The sequence below is a fragment of the Dromiciops gliroides genome, chromosome 3 (assembly GCF_019393635.1).
Source record: "Dromiciops gliroides isolate mDroGli1 chromosome 3, mDroGli1.pri, whole genome shotgun sequence".
NCBI lineage: Eukaryota > Metazoa > Chordata > Mammalia > Microbiotheria > Microbiotheriidae > Dromiciops > Dromiciops gliroides.
Window position 1 is genome coordinate 171,416,959 of NC_057863.1, and position 21,654 is coordinate 171,438,612.

Here is a 21,654-nt window from a genome sequence, read left to right on the forward strand (position 1 = left end):
CTTCCTTTAAGCAGATCAGCTATTTTTTTTTAGTCCAATAACCTTTTATTTAAAGTTTTGAGTTCTAAATTCTATCCCTCTCTTATTCCCTCCCTCCCTACCCTCCCCTCTCCCTGAGTTGGTAAGCAATAAAAATAGGTTATACATGTACGATTATTCCCAAGTATTTTTTATATTATCTACAATTATTTTATTTTTTAATTTTTTTTTGATGGGACAAATGAGGGTTAAGTGACTTGCCCAGGGTCACACAACTGATAAGTGTCAGGTGTCTGAAGCAAGATTTGAACTCAGGCCCTCCTGAATCCAGGGCCAGTGATTTATCCACTGCACCATCTAGCTGCCCCTTACATGTGCAATTATGTAAAACATTACCATATTAGTAATTTTATATAAAAAGACTCAAGTTTAGGGGGCAGCTAGGTGGCACAGTGGATAGAGCACCTGCCCTGGAGTCAGGAGTACCTGAGTTCAAAGCCCACCTCAGACACAACACTTAATAGCTGTGTGACCCTGGGCAAGTCACTTAACCCCAATTGCCTCACTTAAAAAAAAAAAGACACTTTTTTTTTTTAAAGCACAAAATACTATGCTTCAGTCTGTGTTCAGTCAATCAGTTCTTTCTCTGGAGGTGTATAGTATGCTTCATCTTTAATCCTTTGGGATTGTCTTGGATCATTGTATTATTGAGAGTTAAGTCATTCCCAATTGCTCATAGAACAATAATACTGTCACTGTGCACAATGTTCTCCTGATTCTGCTCACTTCACAGTACATCAGTTCATATAACTCTTTCCAGGTTTCTCTGAAATCATCCTACTTGTCATTTCTTATAGCAATCATATACCACAGCTTGTTTAGTCATCCCCCAATTGATGGGCAATCCTTTGATTTCCAGTTCTTAGCCACCACAAAAAGTTGCTGTAAGTATTTTTTGTACAATTTTTTTCACTTTTTTCTTTTTCATAGTTACTATTGTTAACTGTTTCCCTCCATCCTGTTCCTTTCCCCATGATATTTACTCTATTATCTATCTTCTTTGACCCTATCCCTCCTCAAAAGGGATTTGCTTCTGACTGATCCCTCCCCACTCTACCCTCCCTTCTTTCATTCCTCCCTCCTTATCCCCTTCCCCTCCTACTTTCCTGCAGGGTTAGATAGATCACTCCACCCAATCACATTATTCCTTCCTTGAGCCAACTGTGATGAGATTAAGGACTTTGAGCAAATTCTGATAAGTCTAAGGTTATTTCACTACCCTGCTCCTCCCTCATCTCTCCCCCCACTCCATAAGTCCTTTCCTGTTTCTTTCCTGTGGAATTTCACCACATTTTATGTCTCCCCTTCCCCCTCCCGCAGTGCAGTCCTCTCACCCCTCAATTTTACCCTAAAGATGTCATCATAGAGCAGCAATGTGACCACCCCACAAGACAAAAAGATAAACAAAAAGTAAATGCTTTACAGATATCATCCCTTCATTGTCAATTCCCACTTTTGTCTAAATTTATTTATCCCTCTGTCTAAATTTATTTTTATCATCTGCCCTAATACTGAGAAATTTCTTATTCCCATGTAGGAATGTAAGTAGTTTAACTTTTAAACATCCCTCTTAATTTCATTTTCCTGTTTACCTTTTTATGCTTCTCTATGTTCTTGTATTTGAAAGTCACATTTTCTATTCAGTTCAGGTCTTTTCATCACAAATACCTAAAAGTCCTCTTTTTCAGAAGTCCCATTTTTTCCTCTGAAAGATTATAATCAGTTTTGCTGGGTAAGTGATTTTTTGTTGTAATGCCAATTCCTTTACCCTCTAGAATATCATATTCCATGCCCTCTGGTCCTTTACTGTAGAATCTGCTAAACCTTGTGCTATCCTGACTGTGGCCCCAAAGTACTTGAATTGTTTCCTTCAGGCTACTTGCAATATATTTTACTTGACCTGGGAGCTCTGGAATTTGGCTATAATATTCCTGTGAGTTTTCATTTTGGGATCTCTTTCAGGAGGTGATCAGTGAATTCTTTCAATTTCTATTTTGCCTTCTGCTTCTAGAATAACAGGGAAATTTTCCCTGACAATTTTCTCGAAGGTGATATCTAAGTTCTTTCCTTGATCTTCCTTATCACTACATAAACTTTCTATGGTCTTCATCTTTCTCTGTCTTGCCATCTTTTACTTGACTTTTAACTCCTTCTTAAAGTGGGGCACTATTTCCACTATGGTTCCAAAGGTTTGTCATGCCGGGGTGGGAGTAGGGATAAGCTCCCACTCTCTATAAAATGCTCCAATAGTATGTGTCTCAAAGGAAACCCTGATTTTAAACCTCCGCTGCCTTGCAGCTATAAACATATATGGGAAAGGCTTCAGGAGTTAACCCCGAGGAAAAATCAGAAGTCAGAGTCCCTTAGGCAGTTGAATGTTGGACATCACATCCCTCTGGCAACTCCTATGGCGGCACTGGTGCCAAACTGTATTGGCTCTGCCTCTCCTTTGGGTCCACCCATGTTGCAGAGAGGGAAAACCTGCTGCATAGGCAACAGCTTGTTTTCCATATTGATCCGCCCAGGCCAGCACCCTTGGGAGGATACTGCAGCTACTCCTCATGGGGTAGATATAACACAGGATGCGGCAGTTACTGATTATAAGTCACTCAGGAGCTGCGGCTCCCATATCGGACTGTACAGCCACACTGTGGCCAGTGGCTCTTCAAGGCACTGATCCATGGTCGTCTGTGACTGGTGGAGGCCTACTACTATTTCCAGGATATACTGTCCCAAGTTTTGGGGGTCTAAGGTGGTATTATTTAAGGAGGTGCAAGTTAATTGGCCAACTTGCCAATTAACCAGGCAGCAAAACTTTGTGTGCTGTGGTTGTTAGCTCCAATGAGCCTGCACCCCTCCCCCACGTGGGCCACCACCAATCAAGCCTACTTCCTGGTTCCCAGCAGGGGTGAAACATCTAAGTTTTGCCCCAGTGACAGCAGAGACCCCAGTAATAACCCGCACCTGACTCTCCACCAACCCCTCAACCCTCTCACCAAACTGTGGACTTAGTTCCAGACGACACTGGTGCTGCAGCTGATTCAGAGGCTCCAGGGATCTCTTTCTCTGGTGAGGCTTGCCTAGGATTGGATCTGTGTCAGTGTGGCACCAGGGGTTGAGTTCCACTCCTTTCATGGTACAGCAGCCCCCTCCTGCCAAACTTCTAAGCTGTCTTTGGCTGGAAATGGAAAATTGTCTCAGCCTTTTTTTTGTGGATTCTGCTGCTGTAGGAATTGTCCTATGGCGTTACTTGTGCATTTTTTTGGAGCCTTCATGGTGTGACTTCTAAGAGCTTACTGCCTGTCCTCCATAATCTTGTCTCCACTGATCATCTGGGTTTTTTTTTTGTTGTTGTTTTTAATTTATCAGTAGTACTGATAATCATGATAATACTTTACATTTGTACAGGGCTTTTCGGTTTACAAATGTATTTCAAGTTAAATGAGATCAACCATTCAAACCACTTTCTGAGAAAACATACTGTTTATCATTTCCTGACTGGTGGAGTGACAGATCATCCACAATTCTTGCTTCCTGTCCCCTAAGTCAGTTCCCTGTCCTGACTTCAGTCCTTGTGGTAATTTCACTTTTTTTTTTTTTTTTTTTGCATTTTGGAAGTTAACATAGCTCAGGATATTTTTGTGCATATTTAGCCCACTCAAAGAATTCTAAGTGAATAATTTAAGCATGCTTTTCCTCTTAAAGTATCCATAGGATATCCATATCCATAAGATGTTAGAGATCCTAGATTCTAGTCTTCTCATTTTACAGATGAAGAAACTAAGGAAAGTCATGACATAACAAGGCACTTTGTAAAAATGGATCAGATAACATACACACTCAAGTGAGTATAGTAGTATATTTTGCCATTAGGGAAAGTGGGAAGGGAATGTGATGGGGAGTGGGGCAAAGGAAGGGAGGGCAAAATACTTTCAAGGAGGGATAGGGTGAAGGAAGATAGAAAATAGAGTAAATATCAAGGGGAGGGAATAAGATGGAGGTAATACAGTTAGCAATAGTAACTGTGAAAGAAATGATGAGCAGGATGATATCAGAAGGATGTATGAAAAATGCAAACCATGAACAGAGGAAGAACTGATGGTATCTGAATGAAGATTGAAGTATAATTTTATTTGTTAGCTCCTTTTTCTAAAGTTATTTTGTCTATTTTCTTTTACAACCTGACTAATGTGAATATGTTTTGCATAACTGAACATGTATGACTTATATTGAATTGCTTGATTTCTTATGGAGGGTTGAGAAGGGAGGAAGAAAGAAAATTTAGAACACAAAGTTTCAAAAAATCAATGTGACTAAAATTTGTTTTTTTTTTTTTCATGTAACTTGGGGAAAATTCTAAATAAAATGAAAATTTAAAGCAAAAAAAAAAATCAGAAATAGAATCTGTCTCCCACTTCTCAGTCCCATGCTGGGTTGGTTTGTTTATTTGTTTTCTGTCCCTTTTACCAGTTTGCCACAATTGGCCCTTTTCTATGAAATTTCTATTAAATACTACTCGAATATCTAGTTCATAATTTGATATTAAAATTTATTTTAAATTACTGTATTCTACACCTCTTACCAGGTAATGTCTCTAGTTCTTTTTCTTTCTTTCTTTCTTTCTTTCTTTCTTTTTTTTTTAGTGAGGCAATTGGGGTTAAGTGACTTGCCCAGGGTCACACAGCTAGTAAGTGTTAAGTGTCTGAGGCCAGATTTGAACTCAGGTCCTTCTGACTCCAGAGCTGGTGCTCTATCCACTGCTCCACCTAGCTGCCCCTCTAGTTCTTTTCCTAACTGAGAATTGTCAGACTTAGAAGAAAAAAAAATATTTAATTGAATGAGATCCTACCCAGATTTATTCTTTTTTTTTTTTAGTGAGGCAGTTGGGGTTAAGTGACTTGCCCAGGGTCATGCAGCTAGTAAGTTGTCAGGTGTCTGAGGTCAAATTTGAACTCAGGTCCTCCTGACTTCAGGGCCTGGTGCTCCATCCACTGCGCCACCTAGCTGCCCCTCAGATTTATTCTTGAATATAATTATAGAAAATTTCCCTTGTAAAAAATCACATGATCTTACACATGTCTTGGTATACTTTATTTTATTTCTGGGATACTCATCTCTTTGCCTCTGACCATTGTTGTTTGTCCTTCATTCTCAAAGCAACATTATAACACAAGTGAAAAGCAATAACAGACTAGACTGACTGTTATCTAGAACCTAGTCTCATATATAGTTGAGGTTAATAGGATCCATTTTTTAATACTGATACTCTGCTAATCATAGTGCATGGCCACAAGTCATGGAATAGAAACTTGTCTCAAAACCTCAAGTTCTGAGTCACCAAAGAACAAAAGAGATGAACTGTTCCCATAACTAGACTGAGAGATGAGAAGTGGACAATCTTCATTCACATGCAGATCTAACATTCAGTAGAACCTCTGTGGCTGACTGCTAGGAGCACACTGGGAAAAATCACTGAGACCGGGCAGATGTGAATGCGCCTGTCATAATCTACGTTGTTGGACAGAGTACCCATATTGATCAGGTCACAGTTTCATGAAAGTGGAAAATATTAAAATCGGTTCCTTTTTGCTTATGCATTGAAATGCCAGCTCTTTCCCCCATGTTCCCTCTTAAGTAGGTGAATTTAGCCACAATGCTCTTGCTTTCCATTCAAGGAAATGAATTCTTATCTTGATAGTAAAATGCTTTTTTGGTGGCACAATCTCAACTCTGAAATCCCCTTCTTTTGATGATTAGCCAAAGCAGCAGCCTGACAGCCTTCAGAGGAGAGGACAATTTATGAGGTTTGATGTTTCTTTCGTTTTTAGCTTTGTTGATCCAAGCAACCCTGTAGCTGGAAATGCTGTGATTCACAGCAATGGTGTGAACTTTCTTCTCCCCCTTTGGTGGGGTGCTGACATAATTTATTTTTTAATTTTATTTATTGTGGTCCTTTGGTGACACAGCAAGTACTTTCAAACTAAATACAAAACTGCCACTATTACATATTTTATACTCCACTTTTCATTTGGCATCTACTGGGAAAACTGTAAATGAATATTGCTAAGTAGTGCAGTATAAGCAAAAAGGATAGCTTTCCTTTCATAGTTTTAAAACTTAAATGATATTTTAAAATGAATTTTATAGGTAAATGTTTCCTAAAAATATTCATGATTGGTAATAGTTGACAAAAATCATTATATAACAAAAATAATGGCTAACATTTATATAGTGTTTTAAAGTTTAGTAAAGCACCTGTATTATTACTTTTTATTATTTTATGATATATTATTTTATTTTATCTGTCCTATAACCTTGAAGGGTAGGTGTTATTAGCATCCCCATTTTATATAAGAGGAAACTAAGGTTGAGAAGCACTTAATGCTTCTTGCCCAGAGTCACCCAGCTAATAAGTCAATAAGGTAGGTTTTCTTAATAACAAGTCAAAGACCTTTATCCACTATAATACTAATGACAACATATTAGCTATAATATGTATAAGGGATACTGTCACACTAAAAATTAATCATGCTATTTATATTCCCATAAGAAAAAAAATATGGAATTTAATATTGATAAAATAGCAAGAAGAATGAAGTTTGAATTTCCCATGCTTTCCACTATTTGGCTTCTGCCCATATTTCTGCTTTCCTTTCATTTTTCTGATAATGAATGCCCAGGGAAGAAACAAGATGTAGAGGCAGGGTGTATGTGGTGAGTTCCAAGCAGTTGCCCAAAATTAATCCTGGATACTGCCTTCCAGTTCTTAAGGTGCCCTTGACAAACCCAAATATCTCTCTTTTCTTCCTGCTACTGCTAAATATTCTGAGACCCTGGCTGAGGATCACAGCTAGTCCCAATAAACTGGTCTGTATGTGATGTTGTCCAATGGCTCCTTTCTATGATATTTTTCCAATTCATGCCAGCCTCATTTGAAGCACTTACTGAAACCGTGGCTGTCCAGGCATCCCCACAGTGGTGCAATGAACCATTTCTAAAGTCTCCCTGGCTCTGTACCATTATATGTCTTTTCATAATATATGTTTCTATGTCTCATTTTACAGTAAGCAAACTCACCTGTCCTATTGGGCAGAGGCAACCTCATTAAATACATTATTTTTCAGGGATTCATAGGACATAATGTGTTAACTTTGCAAGGGAAATCTCCATTTTAATAAGGGTCAGTTCTTAAATAACATTCCTTAGAAATTCAGCTCTAATATCAGAATTGCAGGCATTATGGATAGCTTAGGAAAGGATGATATTTAGTTATGGGAGCAGCCCTAATTATTCCATAGAAAAATTTGATTATTTTTGAAAATGTACTCGACCTGTGTGTACACACAAAGTTTCCATTCTTTGCCAGAAATGAATATTCAGAAGCACAAGTGAAGCAAACATGAAGTAAACATAGTTATATTATATATATATATATATATGTATATATATATATATATTTATAAATAAGAACAGTGCTTTTCAAACCAAGGTTTTTTACATGGGGTGGGGGCAGGAACGGAAGGAGAGGGAGGGAGAAAAGGAAAGGGAAAATTGGGGGTGGAGGCCTCTCACTGCCCTGGTAGTGGCAAATACAGCCCAGAACAAGGCTGAAATGACAAGGATTCCTGTCTGTTCTGATGAATCCCTGGCCCACCCAGCAGTCATCCTCTGTGGAAGAGCCCAAGGACAGCCTCCTCTTACAAGTGAGTTGATATTTTTCAGTAGTTTCACTGGTGTTCTACTCTTTGTGATCCAATTTGGGGTTTTCTTGTCAAAAATAATGGAGTAGTTTTGCCATTTCCTTCTCTAGCTCATTTTACACATGAGGGAACTGAGGCAAACAGGGTTAAATGCTTTGCCCAGGGTCAAATAGGTAGTAGGTATCTGAGACCACATTTGAACTCAGGTCTTCCTGACTCCAGGGCCAATACTACCCACTGAACCATCTATCTGCTGCAGCTGAGTAACTCTCAATTACATGTACCTCAGAAGTCAAGTTTCACCATTCTCATTTTGCAAAAGGAACTAATCTGTTTGATTCTTGTAAAGTCATTAATTCAGGGGCTGAGTATAGAAGTGAAAGGACAGATAAATCTGCTTTCTTGACCCTTAAGGTTCAGTCTTCTTTTTTACAAAAGAAGAGAATGGCAGAGGAGGACGGGAAAGTGCTTCAGAACCCAATAGGTTAAACAGATGAGTGAGCAGAAAGATCCCCAAAGAGAACTCTCTACACTCCCCTGCCCCAAGGCTGTCCAGCCTCAGACAGGAAGAAGACTTTGAGGTGTGGGGCAGTGACCTCCTCTATCTTACTGAGTGAGCCTAGTAATTCCATTCTGGGGACCACTTTCTCTCTTAGTTCTTCCTTTTCATCAAGCCAAAATGAGCCATTCTGCACATCCTATCCACTGTTCCAGAACAAATCTAACCCTTTTCCAAATGAGACCCTTCAAAGACTGAAATATCTCATGGAGGCTCCTATCTCCTAAGTCTCCTCTCTGTGAGTATCTTCCCTTCTCTCAAATGATCCTCAAACAACACTGTTGAAAATGCACTCCTCATTCTGGTCAACCTCTAGCTTCCTCATGGAAATGTTATTCCCAAAAGTAGCCGTATGGCCCTCTGGATGTGACCTGAACAAGGCAGAGGCCAGAGGGTGGTTCACCCACTTTGTGCTCTGAATTTGCTGCCTGTTATCACATGAGCTACATCAAATGGGGACCATTCATGAGAAAGCTCCAGGACCTATTCCACCTAAAGGCATCACTATACTTCAAACTGCCCCCGACCCCTTCCCCACCTTACCATCTAGTGGCCTCTTTCTATTTATCTCAAAGGGTCAAATATCCCATGAATCATTCATTTGGGTTCCAAGCAAACAGAAATCTCAGAGCTAAGTCTGCTCCACAGAAGAGAAGGGCTTCAGATTCTATCTTGGAAAGTAGACATCCACCTTAGAGGCCAACTGGAACTACCTATACATAGCTGAGATATCATTTATCCACACCAGGTTCTTCATCTTGTGCTTGAAGACCAGCAGCTTGATACAGGACTTCTACTTGTTGAGGTCCAATAAGCAGATCAGTTTGAAAATGGAGATGGTAGTATAGAGCTACCAGGAAGCTCCAGATTGTGGAGAGTTGGGCCTGCTGCTGTACCACCTCCATAAACATCTTCAGCTGCAACAGAAAGGGCTAAAGATCTCTTCCTTTACCTGGGAGTCCCCCTTCTGCATTCTCAGTATCCTGGCATGGTACTTCTCCTATAGCTGCAGGTCGATACTTTCATCAATATGCTGATAGATATTGGATTTGTCTACTAGGAAATAAGCACATTGAGAATGCTGTAGACATTCCAGATCTGGGAGTTAGAACAAAGAAGTCAATTTCATCTTTTGATTTTTGGGGTGCTGTCTTGAGTTGGTATTGACTGCATGATTGAAACTTGTAGATAAATTCATCAGTGATAGCCCACAGCCACTGGAAGGGTAACTCAAAGGGAATAGAACCAATAACATTGAGAATGGAGTTGAAAAGTTTGTTGTGGTTTTGATAGGATTCAAATCTCTGTTCCAAGGAAAGACCACCACTGACTTTGACATCTATGTGTCTATAAGAAAGCTGAAATTACAACTAGCAAAGCAGGATCAGGAAACTGGCATTGTTGCCAACTTGTGAGGTGATGGCCTCTGCTTCTGACTGAGGGTTGTTCTTGAAGAACCTTTCAGTCACCTTAGTCCAGCTGTTTTCATAGATCTCCTGGATCTCATAGATTTTTTGATCAATGACATTGCTCGACACCCAACTTCCTTATTTGGACCTCATACACTTTCTGCTCCATAAGGTCAGAGATGGTTTTATGGAAATACTGGAGAAAGTTGTTCATTTCTAGAATCACTTTGCAGGTCTGCTGCTCATATTGGCATTCATAGGCCAGGTCCTGCTTCAGGTCTCCTAAAAGTAGGGTAAGTGTAGGAATCATATGCAGCCTTGGTGAGAGGTAGACTTTAGTGAATTCTGGGAGTAAGATGGATTGGAGAAGAGCTAGTCTAATTTGGTTGGAAAGAAAATCAATGACATGGGAGAATAAAGCAAAAAGAAAAAACTATAAAGATAGGTCATAGAACTGAATGTTGGGAAGCTTTAAATGACAGGCTAAAGAATTTATAATGTGGAATCACTGAATGCTTTTTGGGTAGGAAAGAAACATGGCCCTATTTTTTTACATTAGGAACAGTTGGTGATTGTGAGAAGGATAGATTGAAATGGTAAACCATTGGAGGCAGAGAGGTATGAGAGTAGTTTAGGCAGGAGGTGAGTGTCTGATAATATCATAATAGATAAAAAAAATTGAAGCAGGAAATAGTATGTACATAGAAGACACACAACTGATTGGATCAGGTTGGGAGGTATTAGCAGAGAGAAAATTATCAAAGATAACCAAGGCTTCAAACCTCTGCACTTGGGAGGATGACTTTGCCATCTACAAGCAAAGGGAAGTGTAGAGGAGGGGTTGGTTTAGGTGGACTCAATGATGAGCTTAGTTTTGATCAGGTTGAGTTTGTACAGCTTGGAAGAACATTCAGGTTCTCACAGGAAGTTGGAAATATGGGTCTTAGAGATAAGAAGAACAAAGGGGTTTGGATATACAGATTAGGGTATCTTATGAATAAAGATGATAATTGAACATATAAAATGAGACTAACTGAGGTAATAACTTTTCCTAATAAAGTACCTCATAATGTTGAAAGGGAAACACTTTCTTTTTTTGGTTCTTTGTATTTTATTAAGCTCTACCTAAGTGTGAACTGTTATCCTTTAGGATTCCTTTCTGAGGAAAAAAAAATGTAGATCAAAATTGAATTTGGTCAGTACATTATACTAATATCTTTCATTATCAGATCCTATCAGTATCTACTCATTGTTGAATGGCTGCACAGACAGATGAATGGATATGTCAAGCCAATAGATACTAAAGCATTATTGCAAAATTCACTTAAAATGGTAATTGTGGGTTTCTTTCATCAAAGTCTTATTGTGGATTCCCATTTCTCAGTGGTGGGGTAGTGATGACTACTAATCTACATTTGTACAATGCCTTCATTTGTGAATAGTAATTTGCTTGAGAGTCTTACACAAGTATTTTGAATTTTCCACTTATTTTGCTTAAAATCTCCATTGACTCCTTTAGGGTCTGTGAGAAGAAATATTTTCATATTTCAAATTGATGCTTATCTGATTCACTTCATGCACTATAATTTACTTTATTGCAATCAACTTTTAAAAAATAATATGGACTTTTTTGAACCGAGACCATTTTCAATAGTGCTAAAATAAAAGAAAGAAGAAAAAGAAAAAGAAAGAAAAGATGATGATGCTTTAAGTATTACAAAGTAATTTGCATGCATTACATCATTTAATTTTGATAACAACACAGTTAATTGACTTTTTAAGTTGTTCTCAGTCTCATTTTTAAGACGACTGTGATTAAATGACTTGCTTATGATCATCCAGTTTATCACATAGAAACTCTTTTTTTTCCCTTAAAACAACATCCAGACTTCTTTTCACTAAAGCTCACTTACCCCTAAGTTTGCATGAACTTCTCTTAGTATATATTTATTTTACAGAAATATTTGGCACATATTCCTAATTTTATAGTAAAACTAAAAAATGAAAAATGGCAATTATTTTCAGTCTACGAGAGAATAATTGGGGTTAAGTGACTTGCCCAGGGTCACACAGCTAGTAAGTGTTAAGTGTCTGAGGCCAGATTTGAACTCAGGTACTCCTGACTCCAGGGCCGGAGCTCTATCTACTGAGCCACCTAGCTGCCCCATATTTAGCAACTTCTTATGAATGCTCATTGCTTCTTGTAGAAATAAGACAACAAGCAGTCTTATGCAAAGTTTATTATAAGTCTCAAGTCTATGGTTATTTAAACTAAAATGTCTATGACTTCTCTAACTTTCTAGGTATTTTTAAATATATGTTTTTGATGCCTTTTGTTTTAACATCAAAAACATTTCTGAAAATACCTTTCCTCATTAACTGTTCAAATTGAATCCTTCTTTTGTTAACCTGAAAATTAATGAAACAATCAATATAATAAAATTGAGGTCTTTAGTCTGGGCAGAGGAGTTATAACTCGGGACACCACCATAGTGAGTGCTAGGAATAGTCAAAGATAGGGACTGGGGACAGAGTTTATGTGGGGTAATAGAAATGAGAAAGGGAAGATATTGCCTCTGGGTTAATTTACCTCATAAATTCACCAGCTAACTTCTTTTGTATAAAAACCTGAGAGTGATGAGATTACCTTTGTGAGAGTTAAATATCTCATACATTCTAATGGTAAAATGTTTCCTAACAAGCAAAGGTTATGTAAAGAAATCTTGAGATTCTTTGGAGGGGAGAGTTTTGGTTTGATCTACAAAATAATCAGAAGCTAGAACTGACAAAATCCCATCAGCCCCAGGCAATTCATTGGTCTGAGAATGAGAGTAAATGAAATCAGTCATATATCAGTTCTCAATCAACTGAAATTGCTTTGAAACAGAATAATAAAGCAACAACACTCTTAATTATAAATCCTTTGACAATGTATGTATAACATGCTCTTTTAGGAGTCACTTTTCTGTGAAATATTCTTCTCTACCATTACTGCTTTGTTGGGGGTTTTTTTGTTTGTTTGTTTTGTTTTTTTTAGTTGTGCAGATCTGGATTTCTCTTTAGTGATCTATTGATGTAAATTGGTATAGCCATTGTAATGTTTGTTTGGTTATGCTTATTTTAATCCATGTCAGTGTTAGGTGTCTTCCCATGTTTTCTTCTGAAGTCCTCATATTTGCTGTCTTAGTACACAATAATGTTCCATTATATCCATATGCCACAATTGTTTGGTTTTTTTTTTTTACAGACATTCTCCAATTGATAGGCACCCACTTTGTTTCCAAATCTTTACTTCTACAGAGACAGCTGCTATGAATGCTTTTGTTTATATTGGACTTTTATTTGTCTTTGCCTTCCATGTATAGGTTTAGTAGTGATATTACTGAGTCACAAGGGAAATAGGTAGTAGGGATTCTTTGGTATTTTTCTGTAAAGAATTACACTCTCACACAAAGTCCAATTAGAATAAAATAGAATTTTATTTGGGCTCTTAGAAAAAGTGACAGGTTGTGAAGTCAAAGACTTCCCTTCACAGGGAGGTGATGACTTAAAGACATTTTTCTCATCAAATAGAAGAAAGACCAAAGCTTTTATAGAGGAAAGATGGGGTGACCACCTGACAATGGAAAGTTCCTTTTGGTGATAGAGAAACCTTGAATGAGGGGTGAGATAGGAAAAGCTTGAATGAGGGGTGGTGGTCCTGACTTCTGGAGGTATCTCTGTCCCCTGGCTCTGATCAGGCAGCATCCATGTCTAATGGGTTTATCTCCTTACTTCTCAAGAAGAGGTACCCCAGACCCATATCAACTGCATCAAAGAATAGAAAGCATTTAGTCACTTCTCCTGCATAATTCCAAACTGATATCTAAAATGGTAGGATATTCCACCAACTGCACTGCCTACCTCCCCAAATCTCTGCTAGAACTGACTGTTCCTATTGTTATCATTCCTACTGATTTTCATGGTGTGAAATAAAAATTCTAGGGATATTTTAATTTGCATTTCTTCAATGATTACTGACTTAGAGCAGGGTTTCTTAAACTTTTTCCACTCACAATCCCTTTTCACCTGAGAAATTTTCTACCACCCTTGGTATATAGGTATATAAAATAGGTATACATAAGCTTTTACTGTTGCCAAAAATTTTGTCACCCCTCATATTCAGTTATATGACCTAATGTGGGGCTGTGACCCAGTTTATGAATCTTTGATTATGAGCATGCTTTCATAAGATCATTTGTAGGTTGCTATTTTTTTAATCTGTTCATATCCTTTGAGAATTTATTTACTGCATGACAATATTTTAGCAAATCCACAGCATTACTAATAAATACTAGTTATGTGACCCTGGGCAAATCACTTAACCATTCAGTGCATAGTCAGCTCTCTAAAATTATAAGTTGCAGAAAAGGTGGTGATCTTCATGAACAAAGTGTTTCCTTACTGGGAATTTTCTCTAACAAAGAAATTTAAGGTCTGGTTTCTGCCCAAAGAAACAAATAAACAACCTAACTCACTAGATTCCCTTATATTCTTTACCCTTACTCAACAGAACTTTAACTTTGGACTTTAAAGAGGGATTTTGGTTTAATTCGTGTATATTGAAATAGTTCAAAAAAGAATTTGATTAGTTTCCCATGGAAGCACCTATATGTAAAAACAAACATACAAACAAACAAACAAATAAATAAATAAATAAAAGACCTTATTTCAGGTCCTCAAAACTAGAATTTTATAAGTAAAACATATTCAGTACAACTCAAAAATATATTTCATCCTTGACACTTCATGGTCATAAATCAGGAGAATCCAATCCCAAATCAGTAGCTTTTGTCAAATCAACTATTCTAGAAATTAAGAATACATGTAATGAATCTTAGCAGGTGCTTAATCAATGCTTATTCACTTGAACATCTGCGTGAAGGAAATAATTTTTGTGCACTAAATGACTTTTATGTTTCAGATAGATTATTGTGTCATTTAAAGATACTGGGAAATATAATATGATTATTAATTTAGCCATATTCCCTTTTATGCTCAAATTATATCTTGATACTGAGAGGTGATGTAGGATAGTAGATAGAACTGGCAGTAAGGTCAAGAGCTGGGCTTTTAATCTTGTCTCTACTACATTTTGTTTGTATGCCTTCTTACAAATAACATTCTCTTGGAGAGCCACACAACTTTTCAAGGTCATGTATTACAGAAGACTTGCCAATTCACATTGACAGATGGAATGTCCAAGATGGAGTCTCAAAACCTATGAAATCAGAAGTCCAGTTCAAAATAATTTGTCTTATTTTTAAATATAAAAAGGACATTTTCTTCTAAAAAAATCTCTAATCAAAAAATTTTATTGTCATGCTAGTCTTGCCATTTTTGAAATAAAAATAATATTTTCAACATGGAATTAAAAATCAGTTCAAAATCTGATATTGAAACCAATGGTAGCATAAAATATTTCATCTATGCTAATCCCCTTATGATCTTTATGACATCTGTGGTATGAAGGAAGAATTTATGCCAAAAATTATTCATGTAATATGTAACAGCATCCTGTTACAAATATAATTGATGATTATTTAGAAACAGGTGTATATTGTCATTTTTATGAGATATAATGTCATACGCTTTGAAAACATAATGGACATAATTAATTTCACAAATCAGTAATAAGAGTTCTTAATTACATATGCACAACTATGTGATGTAATTATATTAATTACACAATTATATAAATTATGCTGCAATGACAGTTAAAGCTATTTGCTTTCCTACACCATCGTGGTTAATTTATTTCATTTGCTTTGAGTTTTTAAATTTAGAAATAAATTATTTTTAACATAGTGAATGTATACATAGTATAGAATGAAAATATTGCTGATAATATGGTGTCAGAGAAAGAGCAGAAAAACTCCTCAGAGAACATCTAGTCCAACTCCTGTAATTTTCCAATGAAAAAAATGAAAGTCAGAGTAGTCAACTCATCCCAAGCCATCCAGCAATCATATTCTCCCTCATTTTTGCTCATGTGTGCAATGATGAATAAATATCAAACAGCTTGGATTTGCCCTGCCAAGCTAATCAACTCTTGTTTTTTAACAAGCTGCTTACTCTGGCCAAAGACACTTGCCACTTACTAGCTGTGTGACCCCGGGGAAGTCACTTAACCCTCATTGCCCTGAAAAACAAACAAACAAAAAAACTACTTACTAATCACTCATAAGCCATATGATGAGGGATAAATGTATTTATTATTTGTGTCTGAGGAGCGTAGCTCTTTAGGACATAGGATCCTAGATATAGATCTGGATGCAATCTTGTCATGTCCCATTCAGAAGTAAATTAAGGCCCAGAAAAGTTGCCCAAGGTCACACAGCTAGTAAAGTGATAGAGCTAGGATTTAACCCCAAGTCTTTAACTCCATATCCAGAGCTTTTTCCCGAGCAACTGTGCCTCCACTATGTTAGTGAGTTCCCAGGTTTATTTTTCAGAATAGACTATTTTGATTCCTTTAATTGTATAGTCATGAACTCTAAACCTGCAATTAGACTGCAAAGATTTGACATTGATCACTTAGTTATTGTTGTTCAGTTGTTTTCAGTATCCACGTCTGACTCTTTTTTACCCCATTTGCGGGTTTTCTTGCCAAATATACTGGAGTGGATTCATCATTTCCTTCTCCAGCTTATTTTAAAGATGAGAAAATTGAGGCAAATAGGGTCAAGTGACTTGTCCAGGGTCACACAGCTAGCAATTATCTAAGGCTGGATTTAAACTCAGGAAGATGAGTCTTCTTGACTTCAGGCCTGACAATCTATCCACCAGCCCGCCTAGCTGCATGGACCATTCAAGTTTTAAATGAGAGATCAGTGTAATGTCTGTGGTCCTGCCATTTAAACTCCTCAAAATACATTCTTTGCTAATAATAAATCATTAATATGACTTTTGCACAAATAAAACATTAGGCAACTATGAATATATATATACTTCTACACATGGACATGCTATACATCTATATATTTGTATGTGTGCCTGTGTACATGTTATTTCCTTTTGAAATTCTTTTGAACATTTGAATATCAGGACTATATGGACCTCCTACCACCTAAAGACACTCCTCAGAATGTGTATGAAAGCACTACTTGTATAACAGTTTCTCAGTATGCGATGAAAATGGCTGATTTATTGAAAGGTACCTAAATCATTCAATAGACATTTGATATGCTCCTTTTATGTGCCAGTCATTGTGCTAAACACTGGGGATACAAAAAAGGCAAGAGTCCCTGCTCTTGAGGAACTCACAGTCTAGTGAGGGACACAATATGCAAGCAACTATGTACTAATAAACTGGGATCACATAGGTGGTGCAGTGGATAGAGAACTGGCCCTGAATTCATGAGGACCTGAATTCAAATCTCACCTCAGACACTTACTAGCTGTGTGACCGTGGGCAAGTCACTTAACCCCAATTGCCTTAAAACATCTGTGGCCATCTCCAGTCATCCTGATGTATATATCTTGCCACTGGACCCAGATGGCTCTTGAGGAGAGAGTAAGGCTGGTGACCTTGCATCACCCTTCCTCACTTAAATTCAATTCAGTGCAAGTTATGACATCACCTCCCATTGCCATGGTCCTCTTCAAGAATGAAGGACAACTGCTGGGAAAACTGGAAGATAGTATGGCAGAAATTAGGCATAGACCAACATCTTACACCTTATACCAAAATAAGGTCAAAATGGATACATGATTTAGACATAAGAGGTGATACCATAGGTAAATTAGGAGAGAAAGGAATAGTATACCTATCAGATCTTTGGAAAGGAGAACAGTTTATGACCAAACAAAAGATAGAGAATGTTATGATATGCAAAATGGATGATTTTGATTACATTAAATGAAAAAGGTTTTGTACAAACAGAAACAAAGCATCCAAAATTAGAATGGATGCAGAAAGCTGGGAAACAATTTTTATGTCCAGTACTTCTGATAAAGGCCTCATTTCTAAAATTTATAGGGAACTAAATCAAATTTATAAGAACCCAAGTCATTCCCCAATTGAGAAATGGTCAAAGGATATGAACAGGCAGTTTTCTGATGAAGAAACCAAAGCTATCTATTCCCATATGAAAAAAAAAATGCTCTAAATCTCTAATGATTAGAGAGATGCAAATTAAAACAACTCTGAGGTACCACCTGACACCTATCAGATTGGCTAAAATTACAAAAAAGGAAAATAATAAATGTTGGAGAAGCTGTGGAAAAATTGGAACACTAATGCATTGTTGGTGGAGCTGTGAACTGATCCAACCATTCTGGAGAGCAATTTGGAATTATGCCTAAAGAGCTATAATGCTGTGCATACCCTTTGACCCAGCAATACCACTTTTGGGTCTTTTGCCCAAAGAAATCATGGAAAGGGGGAAAGGACCCACATGTACAAAAATATTTATAGCTACTCTTTATGTGGTGGCAAGGAATTGGAAGTTGAGGGCATGCCCATCAATTGGGGAATGGCTGGACAAGTTGTGGTATATGAATACAATGGAATACTATTGTGCTGTATGAAACGATGAGCAGGAAGAGTTCAGAGAAACCTGGAGGGTCTTGCGTGGGCTGATGATAAGTGAGATGAGCAGAACCAGAAGAACACTGTACACAGTATCATCAACATTGAGTGTTGATCTACTGTGACAGACTATATTCTTCTCACCAATGCAATGGTACAGAAGAGTTCCAGGGAACTCATGATAGAAGAGGATCTCCAAATCCAGGAAAAAAAAAAGAACTGTGGAGTAGATGCTGAATGAACCATACTATTTCTTGTGTTTTTGGTGCTGATGTTTTTCTATTTTGAGGTTTGTCGTCATTACTCTGATTTTTGTCTTATAACATGACTAATGCAGAAATATGTTTAATGTCATTATATATATATATATATATATATATATATATATATATATATATATATATATATAAAACCTATATCGGATTACCTGTTGTCTAGGTGAGGGGGAAGGAGGGGAGGGAGGGAGAAAAATCTGAAATTGGAAAGCTTGTACAAACAAAAGTTGAGAACTATCTTTACATGTAATGGGAAAAAAATAAAATACTTTGTTAATTAAAAAAAAGAATGAAGGACAAACAACAACTAATAAACTATATGCAATATAAATAGGAAATTATAAACAGAAAACACTTAAATTACAAGGGATATGGAAAGGCTTCTTGTAGAAGGTGGGTTTTTAGGGAGTACTTGAAGGGATCCAGGGTAACAAAGAGGTAGAGATGAAGAGGAAGAATATCCGAGGAATGGGGACAATCAGTGAAATCAATGTTAGTCATATAAACTAAGAGCATGATGAAGAATTTGGCCTTCACCATTTACTTCATTATTTACCTTTAAGAATTCCCCTTCAAATTCCACACAAAAGCATAAAAAATCCACTTTAAAGCCAAATAATGGTGACTTTACAATTATCTCCCATTTTGGATATCAGTGATATGCTATTTTCAGCATCATCAGAAGCAGCTGGAGCTGATGTAATCAGGACTAAATCTTGGCCTTTGGATTTCAAGATTTTATGTGCTATTGTTGCTGTAGCTGTTGTTGGTGTTATTTTTCGACTACACCACACTGGTGGATAATAAATAGTTCCTTTATTTAGGAAGCCAGTAATCTAAGAAGAGTTATAAAATGAAGATACAATAAAATGCAAACTAGAATGTGAGTGCTTAGAGCAGATACAAAGTGTTATGAGGCACCCAAAGAAGAAGAGGGTTAGGGTAATTTAAGGGAAATCTTATAAATAATAACACCTTGAAAATAACTAATCTAGAATGTGAAAAAATCGGGACACTAGTACGCTATTGATGGAACTGTGAACTAATCCATTCATTTCAGTGAGCAATCTGGAATTATGCCCAAAGAGTTTTAAAATTGTTTATTCCATTTGATCCAGCAATATCTCCCAAGGTGATTTGGGAAAAAGGAGAAGAAGAGCTTATATGTTCTAAAATATTTATAGCAGTTCTTTTTGTGGGGGCAAAGAACTGCAAATTGAGGGGGTACTCATCAATTAGGAAATGGCTAAAGAAGTTGTGACATGATTATGATGAAATACTACTGTGCTATAAGAAATGATGAGCTGGTTGATTTTAGAAAAACATGGAAAGACTTGCATGAAATAATAAAGCACAAAATGAGCAGAACCAAGAGAACACTGTATACAGTAACAACAATATTGTTCTAAGAACAGCTCTGAAGGACTAAGTCATTTTGAGTTTTTAAAATACTAGAATCAACTACAAAGGATATATGAAGGAAGATGCCACCCATCTCCAGAGAAAGAACTAATAAATAGAAGGATGCATAGCAGTTTTACACACACACACACACACACACACACACACACACACACACACACACATATCTGTATCTAATGGTGGCTTTCTCTAGTGCAAGGTGGGGAGGAAGGGAGAAAAAAAGCAACACAGCAGAGAACAAAAGAAAACTCGGAAGAAAGCATAGAAAAGCAAGTTATATTTGAAAATATGTAGTCTTTATTACATAGTTTTTCAAAAGAGTATATAGTGTGAAATAGAGATTCATAGTTTCAAAAGTAATCCTATTTTAGTATGGAATATTTCTGTCTTTTTGTATTTAAGTTCAAAATGAATTTTAAAAATAAAATGATTAATTTAAAATTCAGATAATCCAGAATGGACTTTCTAATATATTTATTCCACTTTAAAGAATCAAAGTTACTACCATCAGGTTTGAATACTCTGTAAATGCCCTTAAATTGTTTTAGAGTTTCCATTTTAATAATCACCTTTTAGTTGATAGATATAAGGAAATGTGGCTATTTGGCACTCTTTTCTAAGAGTTTTTGGTCCTCCTGCATGAAAGGGGCTACCTGGCTAGAAGTCATTACCATTAAGCACTTAAGCTCATGAATCAGGATTAGGTTTTTTAAGTTAAAATGCAGAAGGAACCTATTGTTTAAATGTGAACAAATATAAATTGTGATTGAAATGATGAAGCATTGAACCTGATTCATTGTGAACTCTGCAACTTATAGATGCTTTTTTTGTGAATAATTTAAAACTTCAGTGAAGTCGTTATTCTTTAAAGAAAATAATCTTCACAATCATGTTTAATCATTAGTAATTATGCCATTTTCTTTCATTACAGGTAACTTATGAAGCTGTTGGAGCAATTGAAAAAAATAAAGACTCCCTTTCACAAAATCTCCTATTTGTAATGAAAAGTAAGGCTTTTAAAAATACTGTTAAAAATGCCATCATTTCTTATTTCCCTAACCCTGCACACAGTTTTATAAAATATGCCACCAACCAAAGAATAATTGAAACATAGTTTGCATTTTAATGCCCTGAATAATAATGGCCTGGCTCTTGGAGCACTATACATTGGTTACAATTTAATTTGAAGTCCTGTAGAAACCATAATTTAACTAAGCTTTTAGCAGATAGAAATGTAAAACACCTTTATATAACATTAGTGGTATGAATATAAAAAAGCTTTTTCTGTAAAGACTAATGAAGATGAATCAGGCTTCCCAAGTTATTTAGGCTGCTGCAGGGTGAATTTCATTACTTAAGATGACTCTGGAGTACAGCTTGAAATGCTTTATTCTTATATATTTTTTAGTTACTCTGTAGCAAGGAAAGTTCATGGAGTAGAAGAATCCTATCATTTCATATTCCTGCATACATGTGTGAATATATCTTGAGCTTAGCTTTCTCCAGTTAGTAATGCTTTCATGAATAGCAATTCTGCAGTGATTCAGATTTTTCAAATAACTATTTTCAATTAGCTAAATTAAATTAAAAGTTCCTTTCTTACTTTTTGTGGTACATGAAGTGAGAAGGTACTGTTTTTCTTTATGGAAATCATATTGTGGTCAGCTCTCACAGTTTG

At 36.6% G+C, this 21,654-nt stretch overlaps 1 protein-coding gene across 1 annotated transcript in view; it reads left to right on the forward strand.

Moving 5' to 3' along the window:
• Positions 1 to 21,654, forward strand: part of MYO16 (myosin XVI) — a 746,727-nt gene that overhangs the window by 522,900 nt on the left and 202,173 nt on the right. Inside the window, 1 exon segment of the mRNA XM_043997806.1 lies at positions 20,908 to 20,983. Coding sequence (XP_043853741.1) covers positions 20,908 to 20,983 — 76 coding nt within the window.